This window comes from Candoia aspera, chromosome 9 (assembly GCF_035149785.1).
Source record: "Candoia aspera isolate rCanAsp1 chromosome 9, rCanAsp1.hap2, whole genome shotgun sequence".
NCBI lineage: Eukaryota > Metazoa > Chordata > Lepidosauria > Squamata > Boidae > Candoia > Candoia aspera.
Genome location: NC_086161.1, coordinates 19,232,416 through 19,251,547, shown reverse-complemented (window position 1 = coordinate 19,251,547; position 19,132 = coordinate 19,232,416). Strand labels below are relative to the sequence as shown.

General features: G+C 41.0%; 1 protein-coding gene across 1 annotated transcript; it reads left to right on the top strand.

Annotated features, from left to right (window-relative positions):
- The first annotated feature begins 1,591 nt into the window (after positions 1–1,591).
- On the top strand, positions 1,592–18,501 carry LETM2 (leucine zipper and EF-hand containing transmembrane protein 2). The gene is made up of 10 exons (XM_063311118.1): positions 1,592–1,684; positions 3,185–3,623; positions 4,497–4,640; positions 6,165–6,302; positions 7,018–7,221; positions 10,660–10,779; positions 12,922–13,032; positions 15,689–15,766; positions 16,076–16,150; positions 17,610–18,501. The coding sequence occupies exons 1-10, from the start codon at positions 1,638–1,640 to the stop codon at positions 17,658–17,660; spliced, it is 1,407 nt and encodes a 468-aa protein (XP_063167188.1). The 5' UTR covers positions 1,592–1,637; the 3' UTR covers positions 17,661–18,501.
- The last annotated feature ends 631 nt before the right edge of the window (positions 18,502–19,132 follow it).

Here is a 19,132-nt window from a genome sequence, read left to right as displayed (position 1 = left end):
GGCCCGGGGTGAGAGGGGGACCCTTGCTGACTGGAGATGTCCTTGGGAAAGAGAGTGGAGTCCTCAGGTTGAGATGGGGGGTGGCACTGACCTTACAAGGGCCACTGCAGCTGGTAGCTCCGAGCCCGTCTTGGCTGATCCCATCTCAGAAAACTAAGCGGGGGGGGGGTGTCCCGGTCAGTATTTTTGATGGGAGACCCCCGGGAATTCCCAGAACTCCAGGTTAGCCTGGAAAGTTGGTGGGTGGGGAGGAACCCACCCCAGAAGGCATCAAAGGCAAGCGAGTTCTATAGGGTAGCCGAGAAAATGATGCAGGTGTGTGGCTGTGGGAGAGCTGAGCCTCTGGGTATTTCTCTGTGTGCCAAGACTGTCTTATGTGGGTGGGTTTTGGTTTGTTTGTTTTTTTGTGCCTTCAAGTCCATGCAGTTTTCCTGGCAAGATTTTCAGAAATGGGTTGCCATTGCTTCCCTCCTAGGGCTGAGAGAGGAGGACTGGCCCAAGGTCACCCAGCTGGCTTTGCACCTAAAGGTGGGACTAGAACTCCCAGTCTCCCGGTTTCTAGCCCAGTGCCTTCACCACTACACCAGACAGGCTCTCCTTATGTTATTAAGGTCCCACTTTTGCCAATAAATATGCTGTGAATAAGTGGCTACCTTACTTGCATTCCAGTTCTATATGTTCAGTAATGAAGGCTTGACAATTTACTTAGTCCATATAGGGGGACTCCGTCGCCTGGAATCCAATTCTTCATGAGTCTAATTCTCTTATTAAACATTTCCCCTAATAGGGTATGGGGCAAGAAGGGTGTCCAAACTTTCTAATATTGTAGCTAGATTTCTATTCCATTAAACTATAGCATGTTGAATAAATCACCATTGGTTGGGTTTTGTAGTAAGCCAAAACCCAAACCACCATATTTTGGCTTAGCGCAGTATAAAAAAACAGTGTCTATATATTTACCAGAATAAGGCATTTCAAGTCAATGACATTTTCTTTTGACTAAGGATGCTTAGAATACACAGCACATCTACTAATATCTTTCAAATGATGTTTCAAGGGGCAAGATAGAAAAAGTTCTATGAAATGTTATGCTGAAAAGGTTAATCGTCCATTTCCTAAAATTATTCTACCTAGTGGCAGGGGAAAATGGCACTAATAAGAGTACTAAAATTATGTGCTAAGAGTAGTTAAACAGCTTTTGGCTCATGTACAAAACATCCGTATTTCATTTTCTTTTGGAGCAGTTGGTTACTCTTAAGAATTTAATGTACGCTTTCATAAGATATTTAATAGTATGCAATTTTTGCCACACAAACTTCAGGAGTCTGGACTGGGAAAGTCGTTACCATAAGACCAAGACTAGACATTTTTGTTATGTAATACATGGGAAATGATCCTTAATTCCATGTATTTGGCTAAAGGTTCATAATGGATAGAAGTTGTATTTACTAACCATTTCCTAGGTGACTGTATCTGAATATTTCAAAATCTTTTATTTAATTGGCATATATGTAGGTTCCTTACTGGTATATTAAATTGTTTAACTTTTTTTTTAATAAAAGGTAATTGTTTATTTAGAATGCTGTTTTTCTTTTTGTGTTAGGCCATAGATGAAGTAAACTGATTCCAGGCAAAACATGGCCATCTACAGCTGTAGCATATTCCTTGCAGTAGCTAGGACTAGGTAAGAAATGAAATCTTGATTTTTGTGAATTCTGACATAATTTTAGATCTTTGAACTTCACTCAAAACAGCAAGTGTGATATGGCTCATACAGAACATTTATCCCTGGAGGAAATTCATGAGTTTTTTCTGTGATTACTAGCCTCAGTAAGAATTCTATAGACAGTGTAAAAGACGTTGTGGTATCGATTTAAGTTTGGTGGTAAAGGAAGTCAGAGAAGCAATATCAGATGTATTTTTTATTGCTTTTGTTCACCACTGATAGCATTCACCTGTGTAGTTTTTCTTTTTGTGAAATATAAAAAAAACACACATAGGATATGGATTAAATAAATATGTAAGCACCTACAATACATTGTCTGGTTTTAATAATAAATAATCCATAATTTCCTCAATCATCGAGAACTTCTGTGATTGATAAAATAACACTAGAGCTCAAAGGAGAAATTATAACCCCAACGTGTATCCAGTTGCAAGAATGATAAATACAGTGGCTACGGATGGGGTTAAGATATGCATTCCTTAGCCTGGCTGCCTCCTACCTATTTTGTAAACTGCATCTGCATAACCACTTTGTCTTCCCTTCCTGCCCCCACTGCCCCTGCAGCCTCAGTTTCAATCCTACATCACTTTAGCCCAGCCCTTCTCAACCTTTTGACCCTGGAGGAACCCTTGAAATGTTTATCAGGCCTTGGGGACCCCCTGCACATTCAGGCTCAAACAGAGGCCAGACGTTACAAAATTATCCTATTTGTTTCATGGGTGGGCCTGCGTATGTACATTAAGTGTTCTTAAACTGAAAATAGTGAAACTTGCCTCTATAATGTGAAGTTGCCCTAATTTGAAATAATTTTTTAAATAAATTGTGATCTCCTATAGAACCCCTAGTGACCTCTCGCAGAACGCTAGGGTGCCACAGAACCCTGGTTGAGGAACCCTGGAGTAGACTGAATTGCAAATGATTTCCTGTATATTTCTCCATGCAAAATGATACTAAAAATGTTATATATATTGTACTTTCAATGTCTTGCCCAAGTGCCAAACCCCAGCAGGTAAAAGCAGAACCTGAGACAAATGCTAGACTTCTTATGCTCGAATCTTGCTTGGTTTCCTGCCTTTATACAATGTCAATGCAATTTATTTATTTATTTAAATTTTGTCCCGCCTTTACTATTTTTATAAATAACTCCAGGCGGTGAGCATAATGCAATGCATAATGTGAAGTTGCCTGAATTTGAAATAATTTTTAAATAAATTGTGATCTCCTGTAGAACCCCTAGTGACCTCTCGCAGAACGCTGGTTAGCCACTCCCATGCATCTGATGAAATAAGCTGCAGGTCCTAATGCCTTGGTGAATAAAATTTCTTAGTCTGAGAAGGGGCCGCCAGACTCTTGATTTCAACATCAGGGTTCTCAATCCACGCCTTGCAAAATGTCTCTCTTACCAGCCATAACCTAAACCTTTGGTTGCAGCCACGATTCAGACTCTTTCTCTTCCAGGGGATCATGTCTGCTTGTACACTCCTGTTGCTCCCTGTTCTCCTCATCAGCCGCATTTGCTCAGCTGGTGGATTTCCACCATAACGGAACTTTCCCGAAGGACTCTGAAAGCCATCAGCTCCTCTCCAGTTCACAGCGGGGAAATGGATGGCCTCACTTGCTAATTAGGCCCACACGGCGGATGTTTCACACGTCAGCTTATTGGCATCAGGACAAACCTCGCCCTGAGCCAAGTACTGTAAAAACAGACCATAGTGTGGCCAGTGCTCCAGACAAAGCCACAGAGACTGTCAGGAGATCGCTGTGGCAGAGGATTGTAGATGAACTGAGGCACTATTACAATGGATTCCACTTGCTTTGGATTGACACAAAAGTAGCTGCTCGGATGGTCTGGAGACTGTTACACGGGCAGGTCCTCACCAGGCGGGAGAGACGAAGGGTGAGCATTGGCTGACTATGGGGAGCAGCTACCAAGCTACCCACTGCGCATGACTAATTGCTTCCTCTTGAATGGACAGCATTCAGCAGCGGATTCTTATTCGCTGGACAAAGCAAACAAATCTGAAATAAGGTGACTTTACCACTCAGTCTATTCACGGGCTGAATAAGGGACAGGCAGTCATTTTGTTTTTACTGTTCTACATTCTGGTTCATTTCCCCGATAAGAGCAAAGCACTTGCTTTGCTGGATTAGAGCACCTGGCCCAGCAATTGGTTTCCCAAGTCCTGGGATTCACAAGCAGGGGTTGAGCATGCGTCAGAATGTGATTCTCCTTCACTGGTGCTGTATTTTCTTCCAGATACAAATTTGGAATCTTAAACGTCCACTTGCTGGTAACTCATATGTCCCATCTACATCTAACCTGCTGCATGGTATAAGAGAGCGTGTGTCTCTATGACAAGCACCCAGATATTTGACTGCAGTAATATATAACAGAGTAAAAGAGAGCTCAACCCTCTGTCCCCCCTTCCTCATGCACAAAACAGAAAAGTTGTGGAACAAAATCATTTGACTTATTTCTTAAAATAATCAGGGATGCGGGCTAGCAGGCTTTTCTGCCGAGGAAATTTTGGCGTGCTGAAATTAATTTGCTGAAGTGCTTGCCTTGGAGCCAGGCTTCTCCTGATCCTTTTAGTGAAGAGAAGATAGGTTCAGGGATGGTTGAAAGCTATAATTTGGTTTACTTAGTTCTGACTCAGTAATGTTATATGATCTCAGTATTGTGGCTTATTGAAACATGTTTATGATTTAACCATGCCTTAGGCAATGTCTGAACAGTGTAATGTTTTGGCTTGGGTTTCTGTTTCTGCAGCTGATGAGAACATCAGCCGATCTTTTCCGGTTGGTTCCTTTCTTGGTGTTCATCATAGTACCCTTCATGGAATTCCTGTTACCTGTATTTCTTAAACTCTTTCCTGAGATGTTGCCTTCAACCTTTGAAACTGAATCTAAAAAGGTAAGGTTTTTTTTTTTTTTCATTTTAAAAAAGCCCAGTCTTTGTGTCAAACTCTGACATGGTGCCTATACCTTAGGAGTTGTTTGCCTCCAGCATCGATACAAATCTATATGACTAGAGGAATTAATCTCTACAAGCGTAGAGGAGGACAGGAACCTAGGATGACCTATGTTCAAACCCTCACTAAGAGACAAAGTTCTTGAATCATTTTGGTTCATTTCTTCTTTTTCTCTGCCTACCTCAAAATAGACAGGGAGGATGCAAGGCAAATAATGCACACTCCCTCAAGCAACGTGGAAGAAGGGTGGAATAAAAGGAAAACAAAATAGACACTCTGTGCTAGCATAGCCAAGAGATTAACGTACAGCAGGATGAACTTGCTCTGCCATTTGTAAAGATTGGCATGAGAAAATCATTAAAAATCCTAGAGATACTTTGCAATTAGAATATATCAGAATGGCATATATACCTTTTACCTTCCCTTAAGCTCTCAGAGCAGAGAGATATGGGATATTACTTAAGTCATGCCCCCATGTACAGGGTTTTGCAGGGGGCATTTCTCTACTTTTACACAGTGTATATCTTGTGTGATGTTTAATATAACATCCATATCTTTCTGCTCTGAGAGCTTAAGGGAGAGTGGACTGTGTATACCATTCTGATAAATTCTGTATATCCCTTCCTGTAAGTGCTCAGCCCCAGCATTTGAACAGCTCTTAAAGCTAATGTACAATTAAAGCACTGTCATCTGAAGGGCATGGGTCCAGGGGATCTGTCCCTGGTAGAGGGTTTGCATTCCATAGAATAACATCTGGTTACCTGCATCTGACACGTCCCCAGAAGGACAAAACCGTTCATGTTATTGCCTGCCTTCTTTTGCAAGTAGATGCCTTCCAACTGTTTCTGATTACAGTTTTCATCATCCTTAAAGGGAGGCTGTGGTTCAGAACCATCGCTTGCAGGAGGCTGTCCCAATCCCTGACTCCTTTAAATTAAAGCTATGAAAAATAGCCTGAGAAGAACAGGAAGGGAATTGATGATGATGATGATGGCATATACTGTTGCAAAGAGGATTTGGAAGGGTTTTAAACATCTTAAATCATTTTTGTGTGGGGGGTGTAATCATGAAAAGGCGCATTGCCTTGAAGATATATTCTTTGAGTCTATCTGATGGATGGGTCTGAAGTGCAGAATTGGATACGAGCACAGCCAGAAAAGGATGCGAATACCTGCTGGCTCTTTGGTTCTCCCTTTTTTCTTTTCTGATAGCTTATATCTCTTTCTCGACCTTACCAACTTTAAGATGGGTGGACTTCAACTCCCAGAATTCCTCAGCCAGCACAGCACAGTCCTCCCATCTTAAAGTTGGTACGGTTGAGGGACGCTGCTTTAGAACGTTCTTTTTTCCTTTCCCAGCAAGTAGTACAGTGAAGAGAAGCTATAGCTTACTTTTGCCAAGAATGGCAAGCAGCTCACCTCTTTCTGAGATAATCCCTTATCTTTTTAATTCTTCTTTGTACCAAGGAAGAAAAGCAGAGGAAGAAACTGAGTGCCAAGTTGGAGCTAGCCAAATTCTTGCAGGAGACTATCGCAGAGTTGGCCAGAAGAAACAAAGCCAGTACAGGAGAAGCCACACAGTTGTTCTCTTCCTATGTTCAGAAGGTATGCTTTCTTGGGTGAATGGAAAAACTGAAGCCCTAGAGCTCTGTGTTTCATTTAAAACATGTTGATAAGCTTCAAAAGTCTCCCAGAGGTTAGAACTATTTATATAAACAAAAATTTGAAACAAAAAATAACCCTCTTAAATTTTATGCATTTCATGTGTTATACTCTGAAGTGGAGAATTGCGTTATGTGGTTTTAATTGTCAATTTGATGTTAGAGTAGTTATTGTAGAATTTTGTTCTATAACTTTACACCACTGTAAGGGGCTTATAATTTTAAATGAATGCATTTATAAGGAACTGTGCATCCTCATTTAAGATAGCTCTCTTGTCCAGTTTTCTAAACAAGGCTGAAAAATAAAGGTAAATCCAAATAAAGAAAATGTATTTATGGATTTTATAGCTTTATCATTTTGCTGCCAATAGCCTCAAGGTTTCCTATCACAGTAATAAAACCAGTGAAAATGCAAAATATGGAAAAGCAATATAAAACAAAAGATTAAAGGAGAAAGAAAAATATTAAAGGGTATCAAATATCATTAAAATCACTGGTGGACAAGACAGATTTTGCTTGCTGTCTTGAGATAAAACGATCGTACCAAGCTTTTCTCCCAGTGAGGAGAGTTCTTTAATTTGAGCAGCCTCACTGTAAAGAAAGCCAGCAATGGGCTTGGGGAGACAGATTCTGGACTCCTAATTTATTGTTGTGTTTAGGTTCGACATAGCGGTCAACAACCCAGCACCCAAGAAATTGTGCAGTTTTCCAAACTGTTTGAGGATGAGCTGACCCTGGAACACTTGGAGCGGTCACAGCTGGTCATCCTCTGCAAACTGCTCGAGTTGCAGCCCATTGGCACCAACAATCTCCTCCGCTTCCAGCTTTTGATGAAGCTTAGATCTATCAAAGCTGATGATGAGGTAAGGCGATGCCACCTGTCTTTCACCAAGAGCTTGGAAATCTCTCCTTTAGTAATTTAATGTGCTGTTTCACTTTTCTCAGAGAATTTAAGGATCTTTCCTCATCTTAACCCCATGAAAACAGCGCTGAGTGGTAGGTTAGGCTGAAAGACTATGACTGTCCCAGAGCCCCCTGGTCAGTGCTGAATTGAACTAGGGTCTCCAGCTCTGCCAAGTTTGAAAGGATGTGTGTCCAAACAGTAAAATTTAATCCTGTAGTTGCAAATGGATATTGGAGTTGTATGTTGATACCAGTAGACCAGTGTTTCTCAACCTTGGCAACGTTAAGATGTGTAGACTTCAACTCCCAGAATTTCCCAGCCAATGCTGGGAATTGAAGTCCATCTGTCTTAAAGTTGCCAAGGTTGAGAAACCCTGCTGTAGACAATTCTCTAATGTATAATACTGATGGTTTTAAGGGCCTTAAGGAGATAGGTTACTGATGCTTTGGCCCAGCACTTTAGAATTGTAGAGTTGGAAAGAGACCACAAGGATCATCTGGTCTGACTTTCTGTATGTGCAGGAAAATAAAACAAACCATCCATGAATGGTGGCTGTCCAGCCTCTTCTAAGCCAGCCTCTCAGTCTAATGAGATACTTACTGTAAATGAGATTTACTTTTGGTCATCTACACGTTTATCAGAGAATTGATTAGCATCCTCACTTTTCACAGAGAATCAGTTTGTAAAAACAAATCAAATCAAAACTGAAAAGGTCTCCGTCTTAAGAAGCTGCTGGATGTATTAGGTTCTAAATTGAAAGTAGTACAGTTGCAGAGATTTCTGTAACATTAACGTTTATTGAAAAGAAATGGAATAAACTCCACGAAAATCTTGTTTTCAGTTGTAGTTGGGTGCCAAGAGCCTGACAGGCAATCTTCTCTGATTCTAGAGCAATGGTACTAATTGCAGGAAGAGGAAACATGAAGGGTGCTAACTAAGAAATTTGCTTAACAAACAATACAAAGAAATAAGGTAGGAGAAAGAGGTTTGATCTCAAGGCAGATACTCCAAGAGGCAAAATTTCAGTCAGGAAAGTTTTCATATAAGAATGAAAATGCAATCTGTTGAATCCAAAGGCTCTTAATCTAATTAATTAGCCTGTCTAAGGATTCTGTGAGATTTAGTATTGTTAGATTGAACCAGACAATATATTTTGATTATGTTTCCTCCCTCGTCATCTATGGCCACCGAAGCAGTTTGTAAGTTTTTATTGATTTATTTGATATGCTTACCTTGGGATGATTAAAACTAGGCTCATAACCAAACAGGATATTGTTAATTAATCAGTCATCTACCTTTTAATCAATTGATTGCTTAAAACATGTACAGAACTAAAATGTCAGCATTTGTGCCTTCTGAGGGTTGCTAGAAATGTGCAAACATAGTGAAGCAAAACTGTATTGTGCAATTTAAAAACTTTGTTGTTAAAAAGAAAGCTATCTTTAAATTCTGGGCAAGCCAGTCAAGAGAATGATGTTTGGTAAGTTTCTGATGTTACTGGCAAGAACAGATGATCCAGACCCATTCTAGTAGGATTTGAGACCGGGATTAGGACAAAAACAGCCTTGATTGCCCTCTACATCTGCTTCACGGAAGAGAAGCAGACATGTAATCTCGTTGGGCTCCCTAGATCTCTCAGTAGCTTTTGTTATCATCAACCACTCTCTTAGTAAACCAGCCCTATGATGGGGGAATTGAGGGGCACGGTAGTTCCTCTCCTTACTTTTAGATCAATTCCGGAAATGTTACTGAGGGTTTTTCCCCCCATTCCGTAGCTGTTATGATGTGGGTAGCCCATGAGATCTGATTATTTATTAATAGATCAGTGTTTCTCAGCCTTGGCAACTTTCAAATGCGTGGACTTCAACTTCCTGAATTTCCCAGCCAGCACAGCTGTTGAAGTCCACGCATCTGAAAGTTGCCAAGGTTGAGAAACGCTGGCCTAGGGAATCTTGAGAAGGGCACATCAGTTCTGTTTCTCCAAATCATCAGAAACAGAAGGGGCTGAGTATGGGGAGGCCAGAGTGGATTAGATGGGCACCTACGCTGAATCCCAACAAGATGGAGGTTCTAGGAGAAGTTATGAATCCTAGGTCTAGGCATTAGTTACATGTCCTGCTCTGAATGAAATTGCACTCCCCCTGAAAGAACAGGCTTCTGCTCCTAGAGCCAGCTTTGTTTCTAGAGACTCAGCTGAGTTTGCAGGGGGTGGGGAGTTTCCTCAAAGTTTTATTTATTGCATGCCATCCAAAAGTTCCCAACGCATGTCTGTCTATTTTAAGTGCTTTATTAAATTTCAAAATACTGATAAAATTTATGAAGAGAAAGAGAGAAAAGGAACAAAAAGAAGAAAGACTTAAAAGTGCAGAAAGAAAAAGAAATATAGGGAAAGGGGAGTGACTTCCAACCTTCTACAGTACAGATACAAACAAAAAGCACATTAACCTCTTACTCTGCTTTTAACCCTAATACACATTATTTCTATATTCTTACGCAGTCCTAATCTTCAAATCCCAAAATCAACACATTGTGGCTTTGAGGGGTTTGGATCACCTAACTGCAGTAACTCCTGCAGTGGGGGAGATTTCTTTTCAGCTTGTTCTCTATGTATGTTGCATTCCTTGCATAGAGTATGGAGGAAGTTTCCAGCTAATGCAGTAACTAGCTTGCTAACAGTAGCATTTTTGAAGAACCATTTTACTCTGGCATAAGAGGCTCTGGATTCTGGACATTCTAGTATCCAAGAGAGAGATAGAAAGCGAGAGAGAGAGAGAGAGAGATCTATCTGTTGGAAGTATCCAATATATGTTGGATACTTCCAGAATATGAAGCTCTGCAGTATTGAATTTTGCCCAAGCATTTCCTCTGCATTCCTTCATTAAGAGCAGTACACTATGTGAAGAAGTAAAAAAGAGCCTTCCTAGCATTCCAAGTAAGGGTTTCTTTTTATTTCAACTCCTGTATTCACTTGAACTTTTGGACTCAGTGAAGTCAGTTCAGTTGGTATACTTTTTAAAATATGTGGGTTTATTTCCTAATCGTTTTCTCGTTTTTATTGATGGCATTCTCATCCTGATGCAAGGTGGGCTATACATATTTAAAGAGAAAGAAAGGGATGTTTTTTTAAATACTGCCTAAGCATTCACATTCTCAGAAGATATAGTATGAAGAGAGCCATGCTAGTCTGTCGTGGCAATAGACAGATGGAAAGAAGTCTGGTAGCACCTTTGTGAGCTTATGCCTTTTAACAAAATTTGTTAGATGGAAAAGGTGTCACCAGACTACTGATTTAGTTCCCAGAAGATTCATACTTCTGTTTTACTGCCACTGGAAAAATGGTTGTTGCCTGAATAGGATGGGAGCCTGATGATTTTTTTTTGCTCTTTGCTGCCTGTAGATGATAGCCAAGGAAGGTGTTAATGGCTTGAGCGTGTCTGAGCTGCAAAGTGCGTGCAGAGCAAGAGGAATGAGGTCGTTGGGCCTTACAGAGGACCAGCTCAAAGAGCAATTGAATCAGGCAAGTCAGGGATGAGGGAGGGAAGAAAATTGAGTCCAAGAAGAACATCCAAAGGGGTCTGACTTTTTCATCTTCCTGATGGGGTGGAAACTACAAGTTATATGCGATCTCTCCCTCTGAGCACCCCTTTGGGCTCCTAGAATGGGCAAGACCAAATTTTTTCAACTTTTTTTTTGTATGAGGATGGACACTGTGACCCCCCAAATTGCAACCACCTGCAACCTTTTTGGCATTTAAAGTGTAAAATTGATCCCTTGGCAAAATGAATCCCTTAAGCCCTCAGCAAGGCACAAGGAACCCATTTTTCCCATTAAAAATTTCCCCAAAGCACCCAGACCAGATCTTTACACTTTGGTTGTATCATAAAGTCACCCCCAGCTGGAAAAGATTGCCTACTTCTGTTCTGGCTCAAGGGAGAAAGTTGCACTTACTTCTAGTCCCTTGAAAAGTGGTCACTGATTTATAATTCTACAGGTGGCAGAGGAGGAAAATGACTAAATGTATTGAGAGGAAACCTAGTGACGATATTTAATTAACTTTAGTTTTAACGATATATACATTTAACCTAAATAATATGCTTCCCCTGTACAAAAGAGGTTGCACATCCTTGTCTGAGATATCTCCAGGTTGCTTCAGCAGTTCATGATCCATTAATGTTTTGGATGAATGATTGTAATGAAAACGAATTAAACTGAGTATCAGAAACAAGTTTATCTTTCTCCTCTTTGGAATCCAGTCACTTACATGGATGGGTTTTACGTGCCCTCCTGGGCTCTGAGGTCATTTGCCACAGAATATAAAGTGTAGATACTTTTAGTTGGGTTTCTCTGGGCTTAGGGTAATCTGTACTGAAGTAGAGATTGCATTTTTTGGCAGGGGACTTGCCTTGTGTTCCAGTGTGGCTTTCTCAGCGTGACTGTTCAGAAGTGGGGATTGCCTTGCAATATTTATAATCTCTGGAATTTGAATTCTGTGGGGTTGTTTGGATATCAGAAGCTTCTTCGGAAGTGTTGGCTGATGGAAAAAGACCCAAAACCAATCCCACAGAACGAACCTGGCTATTGTTATCCCAAGAAATCCTTAAGAATATTGATTGCTGAGCAGTGAAAGCCAAAGTCCTTTCACAACCTGTTTGTGGATTTTTAAAAACCTTGGATGGGCTATCCTGGAAACTGGGATGCTAGGTGTAGAGTAGATACTTATTTCTGAAAAGGCCCCTGTGCTATTTTAAGATAGCCTCTGCCAACCTGTTGCCCTATGGATGTTCAACAACATCTTCATTCCAAACCAACATCTGCAAAGATGGGAGATGTTCACTGATTCTGAAGAGCATCGCATTGGAGGAGGTTGCTAGAAGAGACGTCAGGTCTCATTCTGAGGCCAAATCCCAGTTGGGCTGATTGGTTGAGAATGAGATTCAAAAGTATTCCAGTTTAATTATACAGACATAAGCAGTTGTTCCAGCTGAGCTAAGAACACAGATGGAGCAGATATGAATAAGGGATTGCCTTAAGTAGGCATCATTAGTGGCTCTCAGCAGGTCCTAGAAGCAGCTTCTTAGGATGCAGGCTCGAGTGCTCTTTTGCAAGCAGCTCACTCCCCATTCTGAGCAGCTAAATGTCAAGAGTAGAGCTCAGGCTTGGCAGCCAGCAGTGATCGAGTCAAATGTGGTCTTTGGAGTAATTCCAAAAGCCCTCCACACCTGCAGCCAGTCCAGCCTTTCAGCAAGGGTTGTGTGGCTTTCTTCTGGGGGGGGAGGAAGAGGGGAGGAAGAGGAGGGTCCCTCCCCCCTTTGGCTTTTACCCCATCTATCATACCTTGTGGTTGTGCTTCTTGCAACCTATATTCTGCAAACCTTAATCTGGGGAGGCTCCATTCACCTTAATAGTTCTCTCCAAAGCACCTTCAGGAAGGACTGTAAAAACAAAGCATCATGTGCTTTTCAGTTTCAATATGTCAGGAATTTTCTTGTCTAGTGGGATGCTTAGAGCGCCAAATTGGGACAGGTTATAAAGGAAAGTTCTTGCTGGAGCAAAAGGTGACTCTCTGTGCAACACTCAATCTGGAAGTTTCAGATTTGCAAAAGTTTAATTCCCCAGAAGGTTGCTCTGACAAGTCTTTCTCTTCATCTCTGCTGTACAGTGGCTGGATCTGAATCTCAAAGAGAAAGTTCCTCCTTCTTTGCTGCTGCTTTCTCGTGCCTTATATTTGACAGATGTGAACCCCAAACCGATGGTGGTGAATACAACTGAGGTGAGCTATCATGCATGAAGCATGTTTTGTAGCAATTACTGTCAAACAAACCTGGTTTATTTTCTGATGGGAGAGCAAAACTAGGAGGCAAGGGATATCAGCTTCTCCCAGCTTGGCATCCTCCAGATGTGTTTATTGTAGTCCAAAGTCCCTGGAGGGTACATTCACTGTACTGCAGTGGAGTTTTGGAAGAAAGGAAAAATCTGTTAGAATAATCACACAGGATTATTTCTTAGGCACACCTGTAGTTCTTGTTAAGAACGAGAGGCAAACATGTAGCCCCTGGATTTTGTTTAACAGCTTGCATCATCCTTTTTTTTTTCAATCCGTTCAATCGTGTCCAATTCTCAGAGACTGCCTGGACAAGTCCCTGCATTTTCTTGACAAGATTTCAAAAGCAGTTTGCCATGGCCTCTTTCCTAGGGCTGACAGTGAGTGACTGGCCTAAGGTCACCCAGCTGGCTTTGTGCCCAAGGCAGGACTAGAACTCACAGTCTCCTGGTTTCTAGCCTGATGCCTTCACCACTACACCAAACTGGCTCTCGCATCATCCTTAGGAGAGATGGAATCCAACTTATATGAGTCAGGTTTTGGTGTGTGATACTTAATCGGGTTTGTTTTTTGATGAGGAAGTTGAGGGACAACGCTGCAAAGAAGTGAGAGTCATTTTCCCAATAGGTAACGGTGGGGGGGGGGCATTTGCAGGGGTGTTCTTTACTTATCTGTATGTGTGCTTGTGCATATATATTATGCACAGGCCCAGTTTTGGAGCTGATATCACAACTGTCATGTACTTCCTGTTTTGGAATGGTGAGAAATTGATTTTCAGTAATGGTATCACCCAAAATGCATGTGGGCTCTGGGGTTCCAAAAAGGAGCAACAGATTATCCACCTCTATTTTGGGAGGCATTTTGTCCTGTTTGTAGATCTCAAACAGATTGTGGATACTATCTCTATGGAAATTTGGACCAAGTTAAAGCATCTACAGTTGGCAGTTACTCATCCTGATATACGAACTACACAATCTTACTCTGATTTGAGAGTAAGAGGCACCACAGTATGACACTGATCAGATACCAATCAGTATGGGAGTTAAAATAAGGATGGAATTTGGCCCCCTTATTAACCTCTACATCAATGTCACAGGAGCTGCCTTTAATAAGGACGATTTCCACCTTCCCCAAACGAGCAAATAAACTTACATCAATAATGCTTTGTACAGGTGGTGCTGTTGTATTATTGCAGACACCATTAAGCCATGAGAGCACCGATCAATTTCTGTAAGGAATACTCATTACAGATCAGCTATGAGAAAACAAGATGATGCGTTTTGCAAGTGGTTTTGAAAGATTGACTTGGACCTTGAGGTGCATAAAATGCAGCAGGTTCTCTGTTTTAAGGACCTGCACTTTATGTGCAATATTTGGGGAAGTGACAGGCACTGCCCTGGTGGCTTTGAATGCCCAGAGCAGTTCTGCATGTCTGTCTGTCTGTCTGTCTGTCTGTCTGTCTGTCTTTCTTTCTTTCTGGTGTCCAATATAGACCAACTGCATTGGAACTTTTCAAAGCCACAACTCTGGTGCTGCTCTTACATGGAATCCAGCTAAACCCATGCATCACCTAAGATAAACCACAGAGAATCCAAGCCTACTTCCTAATAAAGTTATTCAAAGTGGCAAAATCTGTGTTTACCATGCCTGGTGTCTGAAAATTGCAATTGAAATGAGGGCATGGGCATGGTTGTATGTGCTTAAATGTTGACTAAAAGCTCATTTGCAACCTCGGGGTCTGACACAGCTTATTCTCATACATAAGTATTACTCTTCCTGGAAACATCAGATATAAGATTTCAACTGAAATGCCAATGTCCCTGAAACCAGAAGAAGCTATACTAGTTCTCAAAGGTTTCTCGGTGTAGATCTGCTTACAGTGTAGTAAACTGTAAGTAGGGTCACAGCAAATTTTACTTTAAACCTGCAGTATATTTTGACCAACTTACATGCAGTGTAATAAATCCCATGAGGCTTTCACATTACCATCAGCAAGGCTGAAGGGGTAATTCCAGAAAATCCCCCCCAGTGAAAGGCTTTGCGCTTGTGAAAATAGGGATATGGAATCATAGGGTCAGGTTTTGCTTTGCTGTAACTTTTACTGAGATAGTCACCGTAAATTATTAACACTTTTAACCCCTTTCCTGGATGGATAAAATAATTGTATGTACAGCTTCTTGGGCAGGTAAAGAGCCTAAAAAAATTCTTGTTCTGGGTGACCTTGGGCCAGCCCCTCTCTCTCAGCCCAAGAGCCAATCAGGCGTGGTAGGAGAGTTCTAGTCCCGCCTTAGGCATGAAAGCCAGCTGGGTGACCTTGGGCCAGTCAGTCCCTCTCAGCCCAACTCACCTCACAGGGCTGTTGTGGGGAAAATAGGAGGAGGAAGGAGTATTTTGTATGTTTGCCACCTTGGGTTATTTATAAAAATAAGGCAGGATGGGAAATGAATTAAATAAATAAGCTTTTAATTACAGCATGTACAATTTGAGCTTTGTTGATATCTAAGTAGACTAAACAAGATCACAATGCTTTTTGCCACTTGTGTTATATTGTGCTTTTTTGTTATCTAAGTCTGTCTTAACCCAGGTGTTTTTTTTGTTTCTTTAGCCTCTGAAAAGCGAGGATGCAGAATTAGATGATGATGAGACCTTGTTGGATTCTGCCCCCAACGTGCAGGAAAGGAAGGTGAGGATTGGGTATATTGTCTTACTTGTGCCTACTTTTGAAGAAGGTGGTCTGTCAAGAGTTAGCTCGTATCCATTAGTTTTTCTACCAAATCCACATTGTAACAGAAATGAATAGCCAAGTTGTATCCGCTGGCAGATACCAGAGAGAACAGATATTACCCTTAATCTTAAGAGTATGGGAATTTGGAACATAGATGGCCTGACAAGAAAATTGATCGGCCTTATAACCATTCCCATCCTTCTGATTCTGGAATAGCAGTCTGCAGACTTCCGTTGACTTCATTTCTTCTTTCCCTCTATTTTGAAGAATGAAGAATTCATATTGCAGCCAAAAGACAAATTATCAGTTCCTGAAATCTCAGTCAAGCCTCCTGTGGGAGAGGTGAGTTTTACTTTTGGAAATTCTTTTTGCACCATAGATGGTAGAAGTAAAACTGGCAGCAGGTCAGTGGGTGGGGAGTACATATATCCCTTTCCATCTACTCTAATGCAGTTGCTGGAGAGCAAGCAATGCCACTGTGCTACATTCTATAAGAGGACAGTGGCTTGTAAAGTGGGGTGCCACATTACAGCGTACCTTAAGCAACCAAGTCTTGTGCTTCATGAGCTGATGAACTCATGGCATAAACCTGTAGGTACCTTAGCACTTCATAACCTCTTTTGTTTTGCAGCAAGGAACTAATCTGGACTCTGCTGCTAGAAATTTTGAAATGATCAGTGCAGTAGCACAAAGTGTGAATCATTTTCTGTTACTATTATAAGGATCTCCTCTGATTAGAAGAACATAGAAGTCCTACTGGATCATAAGCATACCTCGTCCATATTCTGTTTCCAATTTAGGCTCTAGTAAAAAGCTAAAAAAAAAAAGTAAAAAAAGGATGTGTTACTTGTTCCTTCTTGAAGCAGCCTAAGTTGATGATCACTGAACCTTGTGACCATGAAAATTATTTGGAAGATTTTCTTACTCTTGTCTTGCATAAATTTCCTCATGGGTCTAGTATTAAGCCTGAGGGAGGAATCTCTGCTTCATGACAGCTCATCACAAGACTGAGTCATGGCTATAATCCTTAATGTGTGTGGGGTAGGGAACACGATCAACAAACAGAAAAAGACTGGTCGACATTAGAACACACAGGTGCATATGACTAAAATTTACAGCTGGTAGACAGATACTTTTGAAACCAGAAAACCCCTGATTATGAAAAAATAAATGTTCCTGTTCAAAGTCTGGAATCAGAGTACAGTATTTTAGCTGGAGTTTAGAAGAACTACGGCAGTATCTTGAACAAAGTAGAATTGGTTTCCCATTTAGGATTTCACAAGCATTTACTGAGAAGAAAGACCTGCTGAAATCAGCTAGGGTGAGGTTCGAAGAACAATTCCATTTTTTTTTTCATCAAGATCTGACCATGCCAGTACTTTATATGGTCATTGACCAGAATTCAACAAGTTAACAGCAGATGAAACTGAATTAAACAGTACAGTTTATGACTAGATCAGTGTTTCTCAACCTCAGCAACTTTAAGATGGGTGGACTTCAATTCGCAGAATTGCCAAGGTTGAAAAACACTGGGGTAATGGTTAAGGTGCTGGCCAAGAAACCAGGAGATTGTGATTTCTAGTCTCGCCTTAGACACAAAAGCCGGCTGGATGACCTTGGGCCAGTCCCTCTCTCTCAGCCCAACCCACCTCACAGGATTGTTGTGGGGAAAATAGGAGGAGGCAGGAGTATTAGGTATGTTCTCTTGCCTTGAGTTTGGATGGATGGATGAAAAAGATGGGATAAAAATCTCCTTTTGCCTTCATTACTCATATTTGCCCATTTTTTTTTTTTTTTAAAGACTAAAATAGAAGCCCCTCGGAGCAGCAAAGCCAGTGCCAATGGAGTCTAACTGCTTTCCCATTAAAGCGCTGGATCCTCAGGGAAAAAAAAAAGCACCACCCTTGCAATTTGCAAACACATCGGCAGCTTTCATCGACCGGCTCCTTCCCAAACACAGCCCCGTGACCCGGTGTTCTGGATTTGATTACTGTGTTTCAAAGCCAGGTGAAAAAGCACTTTGCATCTAGGGCCAAGACTTACATTGACAATACATCCGCGTAACTTATTTTTGTAAATATGTACATAATCCACAGACGAGACCAGCTGTAACTTAACGCAGAGCTGTTTACCATGAAGGTTTCTATTCCTTAAAACTTTGTGATGTATTTTAATTTTGTAAGAAAGACCTCCTTGCCACCCTGAGCCTTTTTCTACGAGAAAGTTGGGCTTCCCTCCCCTCAGCAGACTTGAACTTTAAATTGTTTTATGGCCAGTTCTTAAAAAGTAGGTCCTAGAGGAGGACCTTGCAAATGAAGCTGCATAAAATTCAGCCACATTTCTCAAAGTCAAGTGGGATAAATAGAGTATGGATAGCATACTTTCCTTTTAGTATGCAAATAAAATGGAAACCCATGCATTTTCCAGCTGGCTTCCTTCTGTTGCATGTATACAGCCATACTGCCTTTCCCTTGTTTTTACTGATTAGTGAAAAGATGCACACTCCAGTGACTTTTCAATTGTTTCAAAAGGAGCAAATGCTATGCTAAACACACAGAACTGGACCATAAATCTATTTAAATAGAGTAAGGATCAATTGAAGTATGGATTAAGTTGTATATAACTAGCTCAGGCAGACACTATCAATTGTAATTTTATTTTCTTTGTTAATTAAATTGTGGGTGTTGAATTAACCTGTAACCAGCGTCTACCTGAATTGCGGGTTCTAAAAAGCAGATTATGGAAGGTCTTTCTGTTGGGCCGTACCAAGAAAAGGTCTGTATTTTCCTGCCATTAAAGACACTAGGGTAAAAAACACTTTGCTAATGTTTTGCATAATACTAGCACAACAGCATTGAGGCAGCTTCCAGCTAAGAAATAAATAACTTGGGGATTGCATTCAGAACACGAGAGCAGCTGTCAGATATTCCAATAGTGAATTATTTTCATATTAACTTCACATGTTCATCCCTGAAATAAACATTTCTAATTGATGTATAAACATCATAGGGAAAAATCAAAGCTTTTCTCGCTAATTTTTGCCCTCTTCCCAATCTCTAAAAGCATTGTTGTCTGGGCTTAAAGTACCAGAATTTCTAAAAACATTCTGTGACATTTAGCGCAAATTTGTTTAAATAGCAGGGAGTCTGATTTGTGAGCCATGTATTCGGGTGGGGGGCATGTTCACACACACACATAAACTTTAAACTACCCTGAAATGAATGCTGGGATAGAGAGCCACTGGAGATAACTCTGAGGAGTGAAGCTCAAGGCTTGTGTGTAGGTAAGCTTGTATCTTAGGTTAACTCATGGCTTGGGTAAATT